General features: G+C 29.2%; 1 protein-coding gene across 1 annotated transcript in view; it reads left to right on the plus strand.

The window, feature by feature from the left end:
* Positions 1–26193, plus strand: part of LOC142323620 (uncharacterized) — a 330873-nt gene that overhangs the window by 291637 nt on the left and 13043 nt on the right. The window contains exon 4 of the mRNA XM_075363491.1: positions 20807–20951. Coding sequence (XP_075219606.1) covers positions 20807–20951 — 145 coding nt within the window. The remainder of the gene's footprint in view (positions 1–20806; positions 20952–26193) is intronic.

A 26193-nucleotide genomic window follows, 5' to 3' on the forward strand; every position in this document is an offset into this window, starting at 1 on the left:
AAAAGAAAATATAAAGCAGATAATATTTTTAATTATTTAAATAAAATCTTTGTTACTTATTCAATATAACGATATTTTTCATTGCATTTACGAATTCAATTTATTTCAAATTGTTGTAAAAAAAGTGAACTGTAATTCAAATTGTTATAACTCTAACTTCCAGCACAATTAAAAAAGAAATCGATTTAAGGTACAGAAAATAATATTATTCATTTTAATATGATAAAAAATATACTGTATAAAAAGAATGGAAAATCAAGTCGTTCGGTAGAATGACGCCGGCAAGAGTTTGTCCACGCCGAAGACCTATTTACTCTTACTAACTCGCAAATCGACATTTCAAAATTTTTTTAATTGTTTAAAATATAAAAAAAAATATAATTTTGATGAAATAAAGCTACATATCATCGCAGAAATAAATGTTCTTAATGAAAATAGGTTTATTTTTTCGATAAAAATGTGATAATCTTCGTAATTTCACGTTTTTAATTTGAAAATGTGAAATTTTTGTTCTAACCCTGATTTTTTTCTCCTAACCCGTTTACGAATCCCGTCGCTGGATAGTAATACTTGATAGTACTAGGTAGCGTACAAAATCTTTATAATGTATAGGTTAAAATTTAAAAGAAAATATACTACAGCTTGTTTTAATACTAATACTAAATACTCTTATGTAAATGAAAGTACTGAAGATGAAACAATTTTTTTAAGTCCCATCACTTTATTAAAAAAAATATAAGTATTAGTTTACAAGAGATTATACTTGTTTTTTTAAAAAAGGAATAAATGAAATATGAAGAAATTTGTAAAATTTTTATTATACAATTAGAACTAATTGTTGGCGCTCTAGGGTCGTGATATTTCGAAAAATTGTATTATGGTCCGATTTGGCTCAAATCCAGAATATATATACATATATTAGTTACGTGAAACGAAATATTTTTGAAAAAATGGACCCGCTAGGTGGCGCTGGGGTCGTAATATTTCGAAAAATTGAACATATAATGAATATTTATAAGTATATATATATACGTACACATGCATACATATATATGTCTATACAAACATACATATTATTTATTCATTACTTTATATTTATTTAGAATTAATGTTCAGCTTTTTTACCGTTTTGAAACCTGTATTTTTTGATAATTTTGTGTCAACACTATTAAAATATTTTTTTAATAATGCTGAACCGTTTTCACATTATTACTGCAATTGCTCAAATCAGTGAAAATAAAAACTTAAATACTAATAGATGATTAGATATCGACTAAAAAACTGACTGATTTGAACTAGTTCAGTATTGATTTCATTTTTATTGCAGTGAAAAAAAAGTTTCGTTCATAATGATTGAGTGCTCTATTTGATGAGAATTTTGAAGTTTTTTTTCCCCAGAAAAATAAGATGAATCTTATTATTAATAGATGACTAGTTATTGACTAGACTTGATAATTGTCTAAAATTTCACAGAATTTAACGAATGAACAGATTAATAATTAAATTCTGCTTTCGACACTTTTTTTATACCTCTTGCACTGCTTGTATAGTAAATACAAAGTAAACCTATTTTGCCCGTTTAAATATATTGTATCCTCATCTGCTACTAATACACATTTATTGAAATATCTACAAATAAATTCTTTTAAAATGGAACAGCCTCTATAGAATGATATATGTCCCTCGTATTACGTAACAAACACAATTTTATAATTGTCTCTTGTAAGGAGTTATAATTTAGGCATAGTTGGTCCGTCCTGGTTTGAAATGTAATAATAATAATAGATTCTGAATCATACTAATCTGAAGTATCAGATTTTCTTCCTGAAATCCCAATTCAGCTTTAACTAATTCGCCGTACTCTACAGGCCCGCGTCAACTCGATTTAAACATTCTCCAATCGACATGGCCATCTGTCTTTTCCAACAATATTTTTATTTAAAGGGCAACCCTAATCATCGGCCGAATTTAACAGAGTCCTAAACCGATCCGCCCTCCATTCTACGACAAATTTGGCCGATTTATGAGAGGGGTATAGCTTCTGGAATTTTAAAAACTTTAAAAATATAGGTCAAATGAAAAAACTCTGTATACACTGCCTCATCGGATCAAATTTTACCTCCAAATACAGAGGATAATTTGATATGAATCTTGGGTGAACATATATCTTAATACAAACTGATGATATTTTACTAAATTTTTCACAGATTTGACTACAGTAAGTTATCACTACCTCGCTACGAGAAATGAACATTTCCCACTTACTGGATATCGGAACATATGTTTATTCAAAATAATTACTACAAACGTGTTGAATGTAGAGGTGGAGGTTCTGTCTTTTAAGTACGGAACCATAGACAATAAAGATGTTAGATGAATACCTAAGTATTGCCCACAATCTTGTATTATATTTTCAGTTTTCCGATTCTTCCATTCTACCGCGCTTTCTAAACATCAATATCTTAAGACCTATCCAGATTTACTTGTACTAATACGATAATCTACTAATCTACCGATCTTTTGGATTGTCTCACAGGACATTAGAACAATGTGGGCAGCGTAAAAAGTATACACACAATCTATAAATATCAACCCCTTCTTCAAGAGAGCCGTATAAGTCATTTAAATGTTTAAAAAAAAGTAATTTATACTTTAATAAACTAAACTAGAAAAATTAGGACATTTAAATTGAAGATCCTCCTTTTAAGTTGACCGCGGCTTTTAAAACTGTATTTTATAGTTTATAGCCTACATTTTGACTTGTACGCACGATTTGCAGTATTTCAGGCGCAACCGGTATTTTATAAAATTTCAAAGCTTACATTCTAAAAACGTTATATGATTTTGATGATTATTATGTAAAATAATATACTTATGTAAAAATAACATTTTTTTTTGCAATGCAAGCAATTTTCTTAAAAGTATTTGAAAAATAGTTATTTCTTAGAAATATTAAATTTCAAAATTTTCTTTCTTTAAAAAGATCAAATTTATTTCTTTAAAATTATATGGGAAGTGAAATAATAAAATGTTACACTTATTTCTAGTTCCTTCCGGCAATTTTTACAAAATAATTGTTTTAATTTTGTTTATATTTTTGACTTTCATTTAAGAAATATCGGACAGAGGATCAATATCTTTGCAACGAGGATATTTTAAATAAAAGAAAATCATTGTTAAAAATTGATTTAAAAAAACTGCTACATTCATAAACACGGATACACATACAGATGATACTCCTGCAAAGTACCCTGGAGAGAATAAGTTTCATTCGACACTACGTTTTTATAATTGTTGTTTATCCCAAATTTAGGTGACATAATAACGTGCTCGTGCCTAAAAAAAATAAATGTTAATAAAAGATTTAACGGCGGGCATATTAGTAATAGTTTATCAGACGACAATCCCAAATGACACCCCTCGCGTATATATATAAAGAAACATATTACCGCAATTTTTTTTTTTATTGAAAAAACTCCTTCTACAGTTTAAATAACTTAATTGCTATATGTATTCCACATAAGCGTAACGTATTCCAGTATGCTACCGATTACCGTAAAACACAGATATAACGGACTTTCATCGTAACAGATATATTATGAACCCTAAATGTTTTAGTTACTAATTTACATTCAAAAGACATTTTACATACTATTAATACGCATAGTGGCAACTCACCGGGTTGGTCTAGTGGTGAACGCATCTTCGAAAATTAGCTGATTTCAAAGTCGAGAGTTCCAACGTTCAAATCTTAGTGAAGGCAGCTACTTTTATACGGATTTGAATATTAGGTCGTGGATACCGGTGTTCTTTGGTGGTCGGGTTTCAATTAACCACACATCTCAGAAATGGTCGAACTGAGTCTGTAGAAGACTGCACTTCACTTACACTCATGTATTTCATCCTCATTCATTCTCTGAAGTAATACCTAACGGTGATTCTCGGAGGCTAAACAGGAAAGAAAAATACGCGTAGTAGCGGTGGATACAAACTTTTAAAATTTAATAGGCTCGTTGTCAACATTGTTACATTAAATAGATGTGGGTCTAGAGCAGACAAAAATCAAGCGTTACAAAATTTTTTCCGTGTAAGCTCTAATATTAATTACCAATATAAGTATATATTTTATTTACTTTATATCTATCTACCTTTTCTTCATTCTGCTCATATATTCTAGATGTTAAAGACTACACAAAAGTTCTGCCATGTTCATCCAGTTTCCTTTGAAAAATAAACATTAAATTATTTTTTGTGTAATTTTTTTATAACAAATTAATAAAAAAGAAATATTTACATCGCATTAAGAGTTATATGGTTCATTAAAAGAAACTACGGTTATTAACGCAGATTAGATCTAAAATTTTTAATATTTAAAATGTTTAAAAAACTTATTACTTGCAAAAAATATTAAAATTACCACAACATAAAATGATGTGAATTATTCATAACAATTTTTATAACTGAACACGCGTTCAGAATGGAACATTTAAACATTTAGGACTTCTGAAACATACTGTAAGTCATATAGAAAATGTCTATATTATCCGAATAATGTAATAACGAAAAACAATCCTACGAGTAAAAAGTGAAATCGCATTCAGGAGTGAATAATAATAATGATTTACGGTTAAAAACTAGCTATAAAAAGTTTAAATGTTGAAAGTTGCATGAATGTGTAAAAGAAAGTTCAGTTTAGATAGCTAAGTGCATAACAGGAATCGGTTTTATTATTCGTATAAAGTAAAGTAAGTGATTTAACACACTATCTCTTTCAAGAAAAATCTTAATATTAAAATGGAAGATTATCTCCTAAAATAAATGCAGGAAAACACCATTAGGTCCTCCAAAACCACTGCTATAATGACCGACATAATGTCTAATATGATAATTCATTATTTTACTTAGACTATTTTAATTTAAAAATATATATTATAAAAATTCCGGTCAGATTAATTTTTTTAGATAATTTTGAAATATATGCGTCGAAACCCGGAATATCTACACTAACTATTAATAGCGAGACGTAAGTACGCTACTTATTATTGAAAACAAAAAAATTAATTTCTGTTTAGGACTTGTAATTTTTCAGTTTTGAAAACCCTACTAAAATTTTGTTAAAAATTTAGAAAGAATGTTATTGACTAAGTTTAAAATTACACTTGTATGAGATTACGATCATTCTGAGAAAAAAGAGTGAAAAGAGCGCTTCTATCTTCACGTGTTTGAAAACTAGATGAGACCTAAATCGTCCAAAAAAGCGGAGTTTTTCATACGGTATTTCGACGTGTTGTCCTTATATGTTGTTTTACAAATTCTTCCCATACAGCGAGTTAAATTAATTTCCAAAGGGACAAACAAAAATAAGGATGGTGATATATAACGTTAACGAAAAAAGATAATTGTTATGTTTTGTATTCAAGTCCCATCGCAATTTGACTATACTTGGAGAAATAATGGAATACATCAACTTTTAACCAATAATTTAATGCAGGCAATGAACTTTTCAAAAGAAAAATAATTCTCATTATAAAAAAGGAAGATCTGTTAAATAATATAATTTTCAAAAAATTGGATAAAGTGTTAAACTTAATGCATAATTTTCCGTAATTCATTGAATTTTACTTCAAACAAACGACAACTATAAACAATAACCCGGAAAAGAAACTTTTTATGTGGTTTACAAACTATTATTTTTCATCGAGCGGGCCACAAAATATTATACATTGAGAGAGGCTTTCCTTCCTGACGCATACTATAAGGCAAAATCTGAGGAAAATGAATATAAATCATTACACATATTCGAGAGTTACTAGAAAAAAAATTAGTGTAAATAAATAGTAGATAAATAAGTTAAAAAATTCTGGATTTTTGAGATGTATACTTCAAAAGATATACATTCTATTTAAAAAGTGGACTATTTAATTATTAAATACCGGATTAAATTTGTTTAAATTAGAATAATTTAATACGAATTAAAGATATGAATATTTCTATAAAAGATAAAATAAGCGTACTGTGGTATGCTCAAAATAAAGTTTCTGTATACAGCATTTACCAGTCTGCATAAGCAGAGCCAAGGCATGGTTATTATATCAGCTTACGTTACCCGTAATACAAAATACCGAGACACAAACTTGCAGCAGAGACGGTTTTGTTGAGGGAACACTGTGTTGTCGGATCGCACTCCAGTATATCTATCGAATATCCATCATCACCGTGGTAGAATATGATTGAATAATATGGTGCGTCATAAGATCAATGAACTTCGCTGATGCGTTGCAGCTGATTGTCGCGGCTTTGAAAAATAATATCGCGTTTTTCGAATTGCTGTACAATTACCAACAGAGTTACTTCGCTCTCGCGTTGTAGCGACCCTATGTGTATTTCAGCCCCTTAGAAGTCGAATTTCGCAAAACCCAGAAATTTGTTTTTAAATATTCATCTCAGGAATATTTATGAGCTAGAACCTACTGAATAAATCATTAATTTTAGAATAAATCTATGAATATTTAAAATTTCCGCTCGATCACATTTCACTTCTTAAGATGCAAGATATCAAAAAACGGAGAAATCAGTTTTTATACGTTTGTATACGGAGTATTTTAAAACAAAGATCAAGTTGATTCTCTTTTAGAAGCTGAGAAAATCGAGAAAAAAAACGCAATATATAATTTCACCCCATTATATCCCATTAACAGTCGAATTTCGTCAAATCCTTTCTTACCACAACACTACTATGTAAGGCGAATATACCCTCAAAATTTCATGTCTCTAACTTTAGTTTAGGCTGGGCATTGATGAGTGAATGAATCAATCAGGACATTTCTTTTATAGGTATATAACTTTAATATTTAAGTATTATGTTAAAAGAAATAAATATTATAAAAATAATTTAACTTTAATAAAAGGTGCGACACAATTTTGAATTTTTTTTTGTACTTATCTATAGATAATAAAACAAAATTACTCATCATTTTTATAAAACATTGTAAATTATAATAATTGTGGAATTATATTTGTTTAAATATTTATAATGTGTTTATATTTAACTGTTTTTGGAAATATGTTTAAATTAATGAATTAAAACTTTCTTTACGTATTAAAACATGAACTTATTTGAAAATCCTGAAAAATGAAAAATTAATATATTTTCGTATTAAATCACAATAAGTTTAAATATTAAAACGTATAAAAAAGAGTTTTACTGTGTTATTTGTCTTTTAACTTTTTATTTTATTTTTTTTGACCACTTTACTAAATTGTTTGATGAGGATGATAGATAAAGAATGTTTGTTAGCTTCTAGCGCTTACATCAGAGTCCGATTTCGGTAAAAAAAAAGTTCTATAAATTTTCCTAAAAACTCCTTTAATGGCGTCAGTTAATTTACTGTATTATTTCATTATTAATAAACTTTCTTTTACAGACAACCTTAAAAGATTTACAAGATGACTGTTGCAGGCTTATTTTTTACATTTAAGTTTACTTAAAGCAATATTACGTATTATTAACAATATTTTGTGTATTTTAACGTTCTCTCAGTTTTTTAATTGTTTACTTTTACTTTAGTTGTGCTTCAAGCAATTAAGCAGATAAATAAAATCCTAAAATCAAACTATGGCAAAAAGTATACATAATTTTAAAGATGATTTCAATAAAATGAAGGTTTAAGAAATTATATTAAGCAGAATGACATAACATTTAAAATTTTTCACATTTTTTTTTTTATTTTTTTTTATTGATGTCTATTGAAAATAATACTTATTTACTCTGTAGCGTGTTTATTGTTTTTTTTTTTTTTAAAGGAAATTGTTTAGAATGAAATGCTTTTCACAATTTGTAGAAAAATCTTTTTTCTTATTTTTTTGTTTTATTTTGTACTTTTTCATAAAAATGAGTAACAGTTATATTTTAGCTTGTTTTTTACGATATTTCACAGGGATTTCTTAAGAAGCATCTTCTTCACTACAGTACGATAACTTAAAAATTTTTTTTTTGACTTAAGTTTAGCCTCATAAATTCCGTAAGCATAAATGCAGATTACTGCGGAGTTACTGACCGTAACTTGAAAAAAACGTCTTTGCGGATTTATGATTATATGATTTTTTTTTCATTATTTTAATTAAATTTAATTTTAATTATTGTTTAATCATTATTCTTATCACTATCATTTTAATACACTTGTAATGTTTAGTAGAAACCTCCTGTAATACTATAATTTTTTAAAAACATTTAAATAAAAAAAAAGTACTATAACCAATTATCCGAAAACACTTGATTTTCTGTTTTTCTGCATTTTTTTTAATGTAAAAAATTCATGTATTAAGAACGGATTGAAACACTCCGTATTATATAATATTCGATATATTTTTAACCTTACAATATGTAAAAAATAAACTTCGTGTTCAAAATTCCAGAATTGCTGCTCTTTTAGTTTTGTATCTCTTAACTATCATAACAGTCCAATTATGTTTCATTACGTAAAATGTAAATCAGTTTATTTGCTTTCAAAATGACACGTTACTTATCCAAATCTGGGGAGCTTTGTTTAACTCCACGTTTCAAAAGAAATTAGAAGCCGTCCAAAACATAGCGTTGCGGACAATATTTGGAGCACCGTGGTTCGTCAGAAACGCCACTCTTCGCCACGATGCGGGACTACACACTGTATCCGAGGTGGTGGTGGCGTAGGCACGCAGACTGTCCGGGAGAGCGGCCGTGTCCGAACACGGCCATCTCCGGAATATCTGTCGAGAGGACCCTACTCCACAGGGTATAAGAAAACGGCCTCATGCCGTATTAGACGAACCACCGTGAAGAGGCGGTACGGGAGTCAAAAAATTACAATCCAGGCTTAGGAGCCTATAAATCGCGAAGCCTATAAATGGAACCGCGCGAAAATTCCGGCCGCGAAAGTGATCGTTTTCGCAGTTAAATTTTGTTAAAACTATAAAAACCTAGACAACACCCCACACCGTCCCACGAAGAGACCATAATTTAATTCAGTCAGCATATGCGATTCCATCCGGAGAAGGGAGCGCATTGCTCCTTCCAAATAACTAGGGCCCCGGTAGGCGTATTCCTGCTAGTACCGAAAGGACTTCAGCGGATGGACTGAAGGGAAATCACGCCGGGAGTACTAGGCTCAAAAGGTCTTCCACGGTCAGACCCAGTAAATAAACTTCACGCTGGTCCATACGGATAAGAACGCAAATTACCAAATCCATAAATAAAACTTAAAATCTATAACCGCCACTAAATAGCCCATGAAACTCGCCCGATAATAGAAAGTTACAGCAACAAAGGACATTGTCCAGGCTCTGTGATCTGTAGGGAGAAATATTGAAACTCCCGCCATTCTTGCGTTCCATTATCCAAATATAATTTTAAATTAAGAATTACGGATAGAAGAATTCTTTTATTTCAAATAAAAGAATTAAGAATTTCTTTTTAATAAAAGAAATCGTTGTAGCATGTCAATAGTTAAATTCTTAAGAGGGAAAAGATTCAGGACTGAATTTCGAACGGATTTTCGTTTCCCCTGCTATAAAAAAAGAAAATATTGCTTATTAACAGATTAACTGCAAATACTTAATTTCGTTACAAAAATTTATTTTTATAAAAGGCCTAAATGTAAAAATAATTAAAGTTCTGCTAAACGTATACATGTTTTCATACAATAAATAACAATCAACAAAGTATATTTGTTTATATAAGTTGCATACAATGAAATTAAATTAAAAATAAATAAAAATCTTTTGTGATAACTGGAGGCCTTTGAGTATCATTTATACTTCAGATAAGTTACAGTAAAGAATTTAAAATCTGTTCGGAAATCCTTGTAGTACCTTGTACCTTGTAGAACGATCGTATACATCTGCTATATGTAACAATACAGTTTATTTTTGTCTAGAACTGCTATTTTGTCTACAAATTTAAAATTATAAAGATAAATTAAAGTAACATTTTTCAAGGAGTAAAGAATAATTCAACGAAATAAACTTTAAATTAAAAAAAATGAGTAAGTTCAGGAGCAGTAATTATTTTTAAATGCTAAATTTCAAATGTTCAGTCTGAAAGCGCTCTTAACGACCATCAGGTGTTTCGCTACCTGCTTCTTCTATCAACTTATCAAAGAAAACATATTGCTATGCCTTGTGAGCAAGGCTACATGTCACTTCCAAACTACGGTGTAGCATTAACGCCGATCTAGAAGATGAATTGTTGGCGTTTTATAGTTTTTACTTATTACAAATATCTTAGAGAATTTATTTCCGATTAGTTTTTAAATTCAAGTTTGGTTTTCTTTAAAACCATATTGTTCTGAATTTTAATAGAAACTGAAGGAATTACCAGCATTTTGAAGAGGAAGAATAGTTTATTGGTTCAGATACTTTAGAAAAGGTGAAATACAGTTCTAAATAATAATTATTATGCTACCTGAAAGAATCTTCAAAAATAAACGAAAATGATAAAGAGAAGTTTTTAAAGAATTATTTGATGCTAAAATTTTTCATAATAATAAATTGAAGCGATATAAATATTAAGTATTTGTAATTATTTTTTTTAATTTGTCTAGTATAAATATTTCAGGTTACGTCAGATAATTTCTGCGGTATTCATTTTATGATATTCCGTTTCTAATTATTATTTTAATGGTTGGGTTCACATTACATCAACTATACTAAAAATTAATTTACCTTCGTTGAATCTCGTGTCTTTTACGTTAAATGCTTAAAAATAGAGATTACAAGAATATATTATCCTTCCAGTTATTTTGGATACTACCTTAAGCTGAACTAATTTCAATGGAAGTAATAAATGTCCATTATAAAGGAATTCACGATGAATGTGTGATTTTGTGTATGTGTGTGTATATATATATTGTATATCTATACAACACATTGCACTCGCGCACTCATTCCCACACACACGCGCACGTAAAAGAAGGGTACACAGAGAAGTTTACGTGTGGTTAAGTAATATATATGCAAACAAATTATTCGCTCTTGGTAAAGCAATGAAATTCATTGATATTTCCAAACAAAAAGTGGTAAATTAAAAAAAAAAAAAAAAACATACAAAAAACACGAGTGCAAACAGCGCAATAGTGCCTAATATAAATTTCTATCAGGACAACATACGCCGTGTGCAGCTGTATCGTGTGCCGCACTGAAATGTTGAAAATATTTGCTGTTACAAACGAGGTTTTTCTCTTCCCATGCGTGTATTCCACCCTTATTTATATCATTAAAACACTTTAGTTCATTGTACTTGCAATAAACCACGATGTAGACAAACATTCGTACTCGGTTCCTGTGGAAGAGTCAATGTATTTTAATTTTATTTAAACGTAATCATATGTTACGTTATTTAATATATCGAATGTGCATAAAAAAGTCATCCAATTTTTTTTTATAAAATTTATTGTCCCTTACATCAATATATAAGAAAAAGAGTTCATAAAACGTAGATCTAAAAACGATTAGTTTTCTACACGTGTATATTTTCTTTTGTTTTTCTAAACAGCACTTATCAATAAAAGAATGATGTATTTTTAATAAAATGTTGAATATACAATTAAACCGTCATCCTCAAAAAAATATGGAAGAATTGAATATTTCATGTTTAAAAATGGCGGAAACATTAATATGTACAAAAATATTATTTTAATTATACGTAGAAAATATTATTTTAATAAAATAATAATAAACAGCTATTTAATGTAATTATCTTTAATAGCCACATGTATTGTTATTCTTCTTCAAAACATTAAAATAATTCAAGTTTTTCCTATTAAAAAAATTACTAATTAAGGACAGGAAAAAAATTTAAGCGTTGACGCATTTGTTCATAATAAAATTTACAAGATTTTTTGGCTAATAAAACATAATTTAACTAAAATAGTAGTTTTCAGGATATTACATGATTGAATTGATATCAATGCAGTTTTGAAATTTGCTGAAGTATCACGTCTAAATTTTTTAAAGTTTTGTTCGTATGCTGATGCTTAGTAAAATTCTATTTAAACATTACATAATGATTCTTATGTAACCGATATAAACAATTCTTCAGCGATAAATCGATCTGCTAAAACAATCACCGTTGTTCCTAATAATTCTTTTGTAGTTTATCTAAGTTCTTAAAAGATATATTTAAAAATTTTAGATTGGAAACTGGGATGGTAATTTATCATTATTTTCTATATTCTGATAAAATGATAAAACAAATCGTATACACTCTTCTAATGCATTCCACTGGTCAGAAAAAATTGACTCCTAATGTAGTAATATTGATCCCGAGTTGGAAAACGTAATGCATGATGATTTAATAAGTTGACATGAAAACAAGTATTACTCAAAATAGTAATAATAATGTGGGTGTAACTATATTCAAACTGTTGTGTAATACTATTTTGAGTTTCATATTACTGTTTCACCAAAAAAATTACTAGATAAACAAAAGTGGGATAAGTTACGCTGAATGTATCGGGATAAGCATTTAAAAAAAAAAAATCCTTTTCGGCACGTCGGAAGGCGGAGGAAGATTTCACCGGTGCTAAGTAGGAGATATAAAAGATTAATTTATATTGTTTACAGAAAATAGGCCTTGATTAAAACTTTTTGAAGACTAGAACAAATCGATTAGATGCAGCTCAAAATGAATTTTAAAAAATAAAACTTGAAAAAAATTAAAAGAGTAAACTTGAATCAAATTCTGGTTACTACGATTGTTCTAAATATAAAACTACGTTAGATTTGTTTGCGACAGCGGTTGGACGGTAAGTTTCTATGGTGGTAATGATTATGATTTAATAGATTATAAATTTCCTATCTGACGTTACTTAAAAAGATAATGCGGCTGCCAGCCACGTCATTAATGAAGATGAATTATGAAAACTGAAATTTTTTTAATTCTCTCGATATGGTATTAGATTTATTTATTTTTTTAAATAATAAATTTTTAAATTAGAACCCGTTGTTTCCAGCATTGTTTAGTTCGTAGTTTCCCTCTTAACTTTTCTTTAAAAGTGCTGCGGTGTATGATATTGTATTCAATACATGATACTGTGTTTGTAAAACATTACTTTTTTTCATCTACTTTAGTGCAAAATGTTGCTTTTTATTTTACTGAAAAAAAATATACACTGCTCAATAAATTTAAAAAATAAACGCATTAAATTACACCATAGAAACGATTCTACATGAAGAATTCTACAACAGTTTGTGGAGGTAGTCACCGCAAAGAGGGTGGCAGTCAATTTTGTTCCAATAAGACTGGTAAAATGTTATAAATCTAAATTTATAGTGGTACATGTTTCACTGCTTTCTAAATACATTTGTGAGAGTTGAAAAACGTAAAACATTATATACAAAATTTTTAGGGTGTCTGTGATGCATACTAACACAAATACACATCCTTCTTTACATATTTATATAAAGAACTTTTATAATACAGATTCCATTGTTACATTCTCATATATATATATATATACGTATATGTACAATAACAATTAAATAATTCAATTCACAGTTAATCATTTTTATTATTTGCAAATTAATTTGAAAAAAAATTAAACTATATCAAAATCAAATTTTTAATAAAATTCCTTAATTTACTTAAAGAAAAAAACAGCCTTCAAAAAACATTTAGTTATTTTAAGAAGAAAAAAAATTAAAATAATAGATTCACTTTTAAAGGGTAATTTTAATTTAGGTGAGGTCAGTTGATCGAGGGTTAAAAAAGAAGCCACATTTACCCTTCATGCGTTGCGCACCCTCCTGAAAACAGTTTCATTCACTGAAATTCATTAATAGAAATACAAAGGTCGATTATAGAATCTCGGCTAGATGTGTACTATTGTGTTGCACTCACACTTAGTGAGAACCCCGTAAAAAAAGGAAAAAATCAACCCGCATTAATACAATATTATTCACCGAGTCACAAAGTGATTCCTTTCTCAAAGAGTTATGACAATACAAATAACAGAAAAAGAAAGTTTAAAGACTTATTGTAAGTTAGAGTTATTAAAAGATGCGGGACAACACTCGGTAAATTCAAGTTCCTTTAAGATGACTAATTTAAAGAATATAAAGATTCCTTTTGGTATTTTTCAAAATTATTCAAGGAATTTTATTCTTTTGATATAAATAAATGCGCTGTTGTAGTGTTAATAGGAATGTATTGTAGATAAATTACTGTAATTAGTTAAATTTTTGCAAATAAAAATAATTAACTTGGAAAAAAGAATAAAAAAGATTACCTTTATTAAGTATCGCTAGATTATTTTAAAATTAAACCAGAATAACCTCTTGTCGCTTGTTTGTGATGATATTCGTTTAAAACTTAGCTGGACCGATCTGAATGATTCTTTTACCATCGTTTTTACTGACCTTTGAAATGGTGTTAAGCGTGAATTAGTGCAGAAAATTCTATCATTAAATATCCACTAAAATTTAAACAACACCTAGTATTTTACAGTTCATTTTTCCGGTAGTACGAATGTTATTTAATAATCAAAGAGACAAGTGACTGTAAAGAAATTATTTATTCACTTAAAACAGAACTAATAACGTTGCTTTTCAACATAATCCTTTACTCTGATGTTTGAATTCTACATCAAAATGATGTATCATCATAAAGATATTATACAGTTTAAAAAATGTTTAAAAAACCTCTAAAAACTGCACAAATATGGATTCAGGTATCGTTGTGATATTGGGTCGACTATCTCGGAATTTAAGCTAAATTACTCCACTTTATGCGATAATTCAGCTTATCACAGGATAATGTAATGGACAGTGCCGATACTCGTACTACATATTTCAGCAATTTCCTAAAAAACTTTTTTGTCTGTCTTTGCGAATAAGATCATTAATGCGATTTTGTAAAGCGTTAGTCGAACTACCACCGGTCTTCCGTTACGATGAAAATCGGTGATACTTGTTCTGCCCGATTTAGATTTTTCGATATATTTAAAACATCTGCACGGTTAATACATTTTCCACAATTCTATTTTCACATCCGAGAGTAATTTCAGACAGTTTTACACTTTCAGAAAATAAAAAATATCGCAGCATGTTGTTTTCTACGGAACACGTTTCAAGCGGAGCTGAAATTTTGAAGTAAACGAGAGGTAAATATTAAAAAACGACTGCCAAAAAAAAAATTGCTGACAATATAGGATGACTTCTCTTTAATATAGGATAATTAAAGAGCATGAAAGTGACAGTTTTTTATATAGTATAATTTCTTTTAAAAATTTGTTTAATATTATTTTATTTCATTTAACATAAATTTAATTTTATTATTTTTGTAAAATTATTCATTCCATTGATTTAAATTATCCAGTAGAAACTCAACTAACACAGTGATAGAGGCTCACATTTGACAGTTATTAAAGTTTGTGTATCAACCGGCAAATCTCCACTACTCCATATATATAAAGGATTCCAACACGGGGTCATACATCTAAATCGGTTCGGCCGTTGAGCTGCTACGGTGGAACAAACATACATACACCCTAAATATATTACACTCATTTTTGGGCTGTTGTGTAACAAAAGTTGTTATGGTAACAGAAATTCTTTTCGAAAAGCTGATATTTTCTAAGGGAGTCAATTTGAACGTCAAGCATTTTCAGTTTATTTATTAAACAACTTTTTCCGCTGTTACCATTTGTGTCTTTACTTATCGAACGACAATCGCAATATTTTCATTCGCAGATTAAAACATATTATATAATGGAAATATTGGAAAATTAAATTTAGAATGAAGACTGAATTTTATTCAGGTGTTTCATTTATCAAAATCGAGTAAAATGTTTTTGAGATATCAGACACTCAATAGAAATGTAACTATATAACAAACCTTTCTTAGGTATGCTAATGAGTTAATTTTTCGTTGCGTGTTCCACCTATGTATGATTTAAATTTTCTATAAATTGATAAGATATGTTTTATTTTTGACTTGCATACAAAACTGAAGTAAAAAAAGGGGCTTTTGCTTCAACGGTTTGGTTTATTTCAATTTATGTCAATTATCCTGGTTTAAGTATTGAGGAAACTTGAAAAATTAATTTCTTTTAACCAGATACTACAGTAATTTATACGTTTTAATTCTTGAAATATTTTCAAAAGGCCGTCCATCTTAACGAAAAAAATGTCATTTACTAGTTCAAGAAACACTTTATTAAAAATCCGCTCTTTTCTTGTCTGTTACCAATCGCTTGGAAGGAAGTATTTTTAACTCACGTGATAGAAGTAAAGACGTGATTGGAAGGAGGAGGGTTTCAACTAGTTCATATCAAGTTCGGAAGAGAAGTACGGGCTAACAAAAAACTTGGTTACCGATCGATCGGCTTGGAAGTAAGCTATGTGCAGAAACCTATCAGACGATAGAATACTTATCATTACTGTCATGTAGTAAAGAATGTTCCTTCAACCAAAAAGTTAAATTCAGATTTCGTTTTATTCTTGAAAATTCCAATCGGAGAAAAGAGAGGCACGGGCAGACAAAATAAAACTTTTTAGCCAAATAAATTATTAGGCTGAAAATAATTACCGAAAAAATTCTAGAATATATAGTAGGCTGCAAATTAATCTGAACGCATTTATTATTTAATGAGATTTAAAATTACCGAGACATATTTTAACTTATACAATTTGTTAATATCTAATAGACAAGTTGTCCTTTATTCCCAATTAGTTCACGCACACGATTTTGTATAGATTCAACTGTCGTAATACATTTTTGTTTTAAATTTCTTTATCATGAAACCATACCCGTATTAATGAGTTTTTGATAGCACAACTGATCACAAATTTTCAGATAGATTAATAATAAAGGAGTTGCCTGGAGGCAGAAGCACTTCAAAGTTTTTTTTAAAAGTTTTTATGCAGCGTGGCATGTAAATCTTGGAATCTTCCGTTTACTTTTGGAAACTGATCTAAGGTTCTGTGACAGTATTTGCTTACAGAATCTTGATATATTCGTAATTTAAAATCTCTAGAAGAGGTTATTATTAAATCTACCATCTTTTTGCACTAATGAACACGGGGCCTTCAAATGTAAAACAATCATAACTTTTTATTTATGAGAGTAACTGTTTACCGTCAATATAAAAGTATGACATCAGGAAAAAATAAAATTTTCCCAATCTTTTATAGCCCAGTTAAATGTGCTTTAGTTTTCATGAGCCATATGTATTGGTAAGAACCGGTCAGCTTGCTTTTCATCCGGGTGTAACCAGTCTGCGTCGAACAGATGTCACATGTACATTTGTTCCTATAATTACTGATTTATGCATTTTGTTCACAACATTCGATTATCTAAAAGGACGAGACAGTTTATAATAATAGATTAATCTTTTTTTAATCCCTATTAATTTAACATTTTCGGATTTATCAAATTCGTAGGGTTTATAGAATAAAAACACTAGCCGGTATTTCCATGCTTAATTAATGCCAGTGAGTATAAATATTCACAGACGGAAGTGTGTGACATCTGTTCTTGATACTAATATTGCTGATTTTTTGTAATTTACCTTTTACTGTTGTAGCAGTGGGCCGAATTATTTCCTTTCTGAAATTTCAGTCGTCCTTTCTATTGGGTTTAATTTATTTGTTGATATTTCCTCTAATTTTTATTTTAAGAATATTATGTTTTAACCGCTTCTCATACACTTATCCTGTGTTTCGTTCTATATTTTCTAAAACATATTTTCAGTTGGTTTTATTCCTTTCAGTTGTCGTATTTCAATATACCTTCTCCGGTTATTTGTGAGTATTTTTTTATTTTTTTAATTTAATGGCGATCAGAAAAAAGCGTCAATCATTTTGATTTACAGAATAGAAATGAAAATAATTAGGGTAACAAGAACAAAATTAAAGGATTTATTTATTCACTTCGACAGCGACAAGTTGACGCCCAAATATGTCTACACTCTCCTCGTATTTTTTTTTTTTTTTTTACGATGAAAAGTGAATTTTCAAACTTCATTCGTTATTACTAGCTGTTAATTGATTTTAAAGGATCGTAATTACACGATCAATACTTGCTTAATTATAATGAATAATTCTACGTGAATTCAATATTGTCAACAAAAATAGCACTAAATTTAGTTTATAATAGTGTAAGAATAGAGTTGATAAAAATAATCCTGATTGAATTTTTCGGTAATTTTAATCAACAGGAAATATTTTACTAAATACAAAAAACTCACTAAAACAATTTCAGAACTTTAAAAAAATTAAAATAAGATTTAATACAAAGTAATAAGTAATTTAAGTAATAATGCAAGTAATACAGTGCTTTTTCTTAAATCGAAAGAAATATTCCAAACTAAATCTTTTTTAGTTAGCAATCATAGTCATAATAATTACAAATTATTTAATAAAATAATAACTATGAAATGAATTTAAGTTAAATGAATTAAATAACCGCATTTGAAAAAGGCATATCAGAAAATCCTAAGTACATCTGGAAAACCCAACAAGATCGGTAAAAGTCGATATTCCAGTTCATAAAAATGACAGAATCCTCTTTAAGTTATTCGTTTGCGCAATCTTAAATCGATAGTTGTAGTAAATCGCAAAATCAGTTTTTGTCCTGTTTTACCCATTTCCCTTTAATATTTTGTACTCGCTTTCACTCATAGTTTCACTTATACGTATGAGGTATGTATATCCACAGCATTGAAATTTTATGATAATTCTATTTAAAATATAGATTTCCGGGTGACCGAAGAATCAAAATAAATGTTGATATAAGATCGGATCCCCCACACTGTTCAACTATTGTTTAATAATTTAATCATCTTCAACAGTAAAATAATGTAATTTTATAAAATATTAAAAAAATTGGATAAATATTAATAATAAACTCGATTCATTCTTGGATGAATGAAAAAAGAGGTAATATGAATCGGACAAGTGTCCGGTTTATTCGTGGAATAAAAACTAAAAAACTACTATATAAGAAAATACTAAAGAATTTATGTTTTATTCTGTATAGTTCTACGGAATCTTTTCTTAAAAGTTCAAGACAATCGACAGATTTATTCATATACGTTCAATCAGTGTGTTATTCAGTCATAGCTGGAGTTAATCGGTTAATACTCGGGTTTTCGACGTACATATAAGATTCTTCAAAGAATGGAAACCTATGTAATTTGCAATATTGAAAAGATGGTTTTAGTATTGTTGTTAAAATGGTGTTAATAAAAGTAAATAACACAGTTATAAAGTGACAATATCGATAACTATCTTAATTAAGTTCTGAGGCTAACTAAATTTAATATTCAGCTATTAATAATTAGAAAAAGTTTAGTCTTTTATTAATATTTATTGCATTATATAGAATCCCATGAAAAACGGAGAAACTTTCAGAACATGTTCTACTGATGAAAATAATGAAAAAAGTTCATGTAAACGTGGTTCTGGAAACGCTTTGTTTTCGAGTTACGGCTAACGAAAGATTTCATCCGGATTTCAGCTCTTATAATAAAAATAAGCCCTACTGTAATTTTTGGGAACCAAACTAAGAGTAAAGTTGGCGGTTTCTTATGTAATTTGAGCTGCGAAGTAGGATAAAATAGGTCCCAGAACTGTAACTCCAGTAGTTTTTAAGATATCCAAAATTCGTTGTTGAAAAACAAGTTGTTTTTAGGTTTGTAGTAAAATACCTTTGTTAAATTACTAGTAAACGTAGAAGATTTAGTAACAAAACTTGTATTGAATTTAATTCTGAGAAAATTAACCTAAATATACCCGATAAAAAGTAATTATAAACTTTTAAAAATCGGTTTTTTATTGAAGCAAAATATACTGAAAATCGTATTATTATTTCTGTCCCTAATAAACATTCTTTTTAAAAACAAAACCGCTAATTATTGAAAATATTTTTTTTAAAAATACATAATTTATAAAACAATATTTTAGCTGTGAATATTCAATAATTTACACCGGTAAAACTAAATAATTACGTAAAACACTAAATTGAAATTCATGTTACTTTAGAAATATTTTTAAAAAAAATTATTGTACAGGTCGGCAATACTAACTGTTCAATAATGAAAATTGTGTACTTCATTTGAATCTTTTGTCATAAATTATCATACAGATAAAGGAAGTGTAATGTTACAACATATCGTAGTGTAAAAATGCCGTTTCAATTTCGTAACCAGGAATATGCCGATATAATTTTTTAGTTTATGGTTTTTGTAGCGGAAATTCTGAAGCTGCTCGCGTGAATATCAGGAGAAATTTTCTGGAAGGTGGATTCCAAATCCGCCTTCCAGAAACTTTTATTAGCCCTAGAGTTAATTTAAGTATTTCAGTAAATAAAAATTTGATAGTGAATTAATGTGATTGGTATATTTTCTTAATATACATCAAAATACATATTCAACACAATAATTTTTTTTCAAAAAATTGTTCGATCGATCGAGATTCCGATTAACTGGTTCAACTGCAAAACATGGTTTTCAATTATAGAATCGTAAATAGAAAATATTAAAAGATTAAAACTATAACGTAATATTTAATTTCTTGTCCATTCATACTTCGATTATCCATCCGCGCTGAAGCTCATTAAAATTTATTCAATAAAAACTACGATTTATAGTTTATACATTTTTATGAGTGAAAAGCAACGTGTTACTATTTCTGATTGAACTGTAAAAAATAAGAATAGATTAGTTATCGACCCAGTACTTAAATAAAAAAAGCTGAATTTTTAATTATTTTAATATAAGTTGACGTATTATTATTTTTTAATAATAATTATTATTTTATTTAAATATTTCAGAATTTTTACGGCACGCTCCGTGTATGAGACTAGTAAAAGAAGATTACGAAGAATGTACTAATAATTATCAACAGAAACTTCAAGCTATGAATAACCAAAGCCTACAAGGAGGAGACAGTGAGCAAAAAGTTAAAAAACTTTGCTGGTAAATATATATTTGAGTTAAAATTAGTTTTTCGGTACTTTATATTTTATCATTCCTCTAGAAATAATTTGTAATTGGTTTACTAACTTAAATTAGCAATTATTTGTTTTCATAAATATAGTAGTTTAGGGAAAGAATTATCTTCTTTTTTTTATAAAAAAAGTCAATGAAACCTATGAAACGCAATTTTATCGCTTTTAATTATTTATATTAAAATAAATTATATGTATATATATTTATTATAATACTCTACGATAATGTAAAAACTTTCTTTATTGTATGAAAATTAAGAATTAGGCTTAAGAAATACTCAGAAACAAATAAATTATATTATTTAGGAAAAAAAAAGAAAACAATTTCTTAAAAAAGAATCTAAATCCCAGTTGTCCTTGTTACTTCCCATCTGAATTCAGAGGCTTTTTATACATCACGGTAAAAACACAAAGAGAAAATGCAAGAAAAAAAATTGTCTACATGATTTTCATATGCCGTATAAAATATATACAAAGGCTAAAAGTTACAAGTATGTTTCTTAAAAATGATACACAGACATACATTTATTTGTAATTTACATAATTTCTTTGATAGAAATCAATTTTGTAGTTAATTTTAAAATTTGACGTATTGGTTTTTATAACATATTAGCATAAAACCTTTTTTAATGTTTAAAGAAAATCTTTAAGTGAATTTTATAAACAAACAAATATAATGCAATTATACGGGTGTTCAACGTAAACGAGGCGCCATCACTCATAATTTATACTAAATGCATATTTCTGTTAAAATGCATACATCGGTATAAGATGGGTAAAATGCCTGCACATTTGAGTATTGTCTGTCTCTTTCGAGCATTGGCTTTTGAACAAGGTTGTGTAATCGTGTTTTGTTTGGTAAAATGCGGTTCACTGTTGAAGAATGTGTATTCGTGATGGAAACTTATTTAGAGATGAAATCTCATGTTGTTTGTCGGCGAAAGTTCTGGGAGAAATTTGAAAAGGAAGCTTCAGTGAAAAGCTATTCAGAAATTTATTTAAAAATTTCGTGAAACAGGCTCTGGTGTTAGACCAGAAACGTGCCCGACGCAGGTCGTACAAGACATTAAAGCGGCAGTTACAAGATCTCCTAATAAATTTTTGCTGAGACTAAGCCGGGAAAAGAACATTTCATTACGTTCAGCCCATATTGCAGTGAGGAGAATTTTGAATGTTATCCGTATCGAATGCAGGAGCTAACTTATGTTGGTTATGTTAAAAGAGTTCACTTCTGTTAATGGTTCCAGAACTTCATTAGAAGCAACATTGACATTTTAGATCAATTGTTTTTCACAGATGAAGCGTGGTATCACCTTGGTGGGTATTAATACTCACAACTACCGGACCTGGGGTACTTAAAACCCGCACATCTTCTTTGAATCTCCCCTAAACACACAAAAAATAGGCTTATGGTGTGCGGTTTCAAGACTACGAATACTAGGACCCTTGTTTTTTGATGAAAGCTGTGGATACTGTGGAAAACAGCAGCATCATAGTCTTACTGGAAGAGCATGAGCGTGACTGCTGGTTGCAACAGGACAGTGCCACTTGCCAAACAGCTCGCTCTAATATGGATATGGTACAGGATTTTTTCGGTGGAAGAATCATTTCTAAAGGATCGTAGCCACCAAGATCCCCTCATCTGATTAGTCCAAACTTCTTTCTGTGGGGTTACTTAAAAGAAATTGCTTATAGGAGCAATTTATAGTTATAGGAGTAATTAATAATTCTGTAGGAATTACAAACATTACCAAAATCATCCAAGAAATAGACGGGTAACAGCTAATAATAGTTGACAGGAACATGGTCAAACGTGTTGACAAGTGCATAGAAGTGGTTGGACATAATGGTCAACACCTTCTACAAATTATTATGTGTTTGACAAGAAACTGTTATTTGTAGACCAAACTAAGTGAAGGGGGTCACTTTTAAATTGGACACTGTATTATTGTATATAATATATCAGTACCTATATGCACTTGCCCAACAAGAGGCACCAGTCATTTTCTAATAATAATGACGTTCACTATACAACCAGTCCCTGTGGTGAACAGAATGATGTAAATTGTACAGCTTGTATTTCAATAAGTTTAACATGCCGACATGGTTATGTATTTCGGCTCAATGAGGAAAGGAAAAAGAAACCACTTCGCTCCTTCTCTTTTCATAGTAAACCTGTTATGGAACGCTTTTATTGACAACGAGTATTCCAATTTCAGAAGCGAATTTTATCTCTTGTTGAAAGGTGGTTTATAAATAGTAGTTGGAGATTTTTCCAATTATCGAATCGGCATGTATTTACGTGAACAAGAATTTCTTCGCTTAGCTTTCATGTTCAAGCTGAATGCTTTCAATGTTAACAAAATTATGAATTAACACTTATAATGTATTCTTAGAATCGACTAGGGTAACGTTTCATGAAAGTTCTGCTCAACAACTTTTAATTCAAATATAAAACCTTATGATTCAAATATCATCTCACAGTGAACGTACGCTTAAAAAATGACAGTGAAAAAAAATATATATAGAGCTGTTTACTTTAGATTAGTTCATAATAGAATCACATTACACACACTCTCTTAGCTAATTTCTACTAAAATGGATATTAGCATGTCAGCAAAACAAAAAAACAATTTAAATTAAAACTTAAACCTTATAGCGGCTAGATTTTAAATACCTGCTTTTAACCTCGGAAACGCTAAATATAAAGCTAAACCCGTCGAAAGAGCGGGCATTTATAAATCGATTGTCAAGACGACAATTGCAATTTAGGATACGTAGGGCACACTAAAAGAAACTAAAATAAGAACTTTTCTCATAAATATAGGAGATGAAAGAAATCGGCTATCGGTTTTGTGGCATCACCGCAAAACCAGTCACAAAATTAGTTTATTCAAAACTATGGTTTTAAAAAAATGTACGTAATATATAGGAATCGGACAGTCGGAAAGCTTAGTTTATCAGTAAGCAAGCAGAAACTTCATTTTTGAATGTTACGGCACCGATATCTGATAGTATTTTAGGTAGATTTCATAAAAAAGGTACCTGTTGTAATGGGTACCATGATTCGACTTCCGGAATATTTCGACATATCTTCGCGTTTCACATTCCCCAGACCCCAAAACCACCGTCAGTTCAAAAGTTTATATATATATAGATATAGATATATTGTTTCACTTTCTTGTGGACACAACTGCCGTAATTTTGTGCCAATCACTTTCAAATTGTTCCTTAAAAATAACTCGTCCCAAATTCTCAGTCGAGTTCGTCAACGGCCAAAATCGGACCATGAGGGTGGAAATGGGGGGCGGGCTTTTTTTAAAAAAAACAAATTACCGCCATAACTTTCTTATTAAGTAAAATATCGAATTTATTTAAAGTATCTACTATTCTTTGAATAAGGGCAAAAACTTATTTAAGTAATTTTTTTTTATATTACTAACCATTGGCCCAGGGAGTTGAAAAAATGGGGTTTCGAAGACAAAAAAGAATACCTCCCTTAATAGGCACAGTATCGAATCGGTTTAAAGTGGTCGTTAGTCCCTTAAACATTACCTAAAACTTTTGTGTGAAACAAGTTTTGATATGACCAACCCTTACGACAAGGGATGACTAAAATGTTCCTGGAATTGTAACAAGATGGAGCTTGTAGTATGCTAAACATTTTTCACATGCTACCATTGTCTATTGAGTAAATTTAAAGTTTTTCTTAACTTTAAGGTTGAAATCTCTTTTATCTCCTATTTAGCACTGGTGAAATCTACCTCCGCCTTCCGGCGTGCCGAAAGGGTTTTTTTAATTTTACATTTTTTAAGAATCCTTTTTGAAAATTCTCAGGGGTCAATCTAACTGAAGTGTCCCAAAAAAACATAAGCTAATTGCTTGACCAATTCAATAAAAATTGAAGCTTACCCACTTTCCCACTAAAAAAACACTGTAAGTTGTGCAAATTTTTTATTTTTATCACCAGCCCCATCAGAGTTATTTGAAGCCAAAATCTGAATTTAAAAAAAAAATAGTTTTTAAAAATTCATAAACATTTAGTGGTAAGTATATCACCATTAATATTATTTATGGTATAACTACTAACATATACCTTCATATAAAAAATAATTCAAAATGTGTATGCCATTCCTGCCTCTTGAAAAAGATTACCAAAAGTGAAATTTCACCGTTTTTCATGTTATTGGTAATTTTCTCATAGAAAGAAGAGAGATAGGTAAATAAACCTGGACCAGCCTTTTACCTTGAGGAAATATGAATAAATTACTTTTTGTTTCATCCTTTCAAAACCAATAGTTTTTTAGTTATGATTTTTTCCGTAAACCCTAACAATCACAAAAATATGTGTGCGCATCGTAACAAAAATGGTCACTACAGGTAAACTGCTTAAATAAAAAATAAAAAATTGTTTTAAGGTTCTGAAACAAGTGGGTAAGTTTCTTTCTTTTTTTTTTGAATTGGTCAAGCAACCACCCTAGGGTCACTTCAAATGGATTGACCTTCAGTTATGAAGTTAAACGGTTATCCCCTCCCGTAATTTTTTTTTCATGAGCGGTGACATCGTTTTGATCGGTTTAAGGTTCTTGAAATAAGTTTAATCTATCCGAGCAATAAAAGAAGCGTACACTAAGTGTTAGTGGGCAGTTTGAATCGAAGGTTTAAAGTTTTAGATATTTTTACGATAAACTTACGCATTCTACTGGGATTGCCTAGAACGACAACAGTTATTTCTATTGTTTTTTAACTTTAATTTTTTTTCTTATTCTAAAATCAGACTTAAAAATAATTGTTTTATAAGTATTGTCTGTTTGTTTATTTATCAATTATTATTGCTTTTATTATTTACTTTTTTACATATTATTTTACAAATTCTTTTTCTGTAGTGTCTGCTAATGATTGTTTAAATGACCACCTAGGTGTAGAATTTTTTTTTTTTAACGGTTTTTGAAGAGTAATATTATGATAATTTTATCAAACATGGCCCGTTGGTATAAATATTATATATTCATAATTAAGGAACCCACAATTCTTTCACATAAAAGTTCAAGCGCTTTCAGAATAAAATTCCATCATCAGGAACTTAAAAAAATGTATGTTATAATCGTAATAAAGCTAAAAATTCTTTGTCATGTAATTTTTTTGTGTAACGTAATGTAATATAACAGTGGTTGTCACGTGTTTAAAATTATGTCGACTTAACGTCCTGT

The sequence above is a fragment of the Lycorma delicatula genome, chromosome 4 (assembly GCF_047948215.1).
Source record: "Lycorma delicatula isolate Av1 chromosome 4, ASM4794821v1, whole genome shotgun sequence".
Taxonomy (NCBI): domain Eukaryota; kingdom Metazoa; phylum Arthropoda; class Insecta; order Hemiptera; family Fulgoridae; genus Lycorma; species Lycorma delicatula.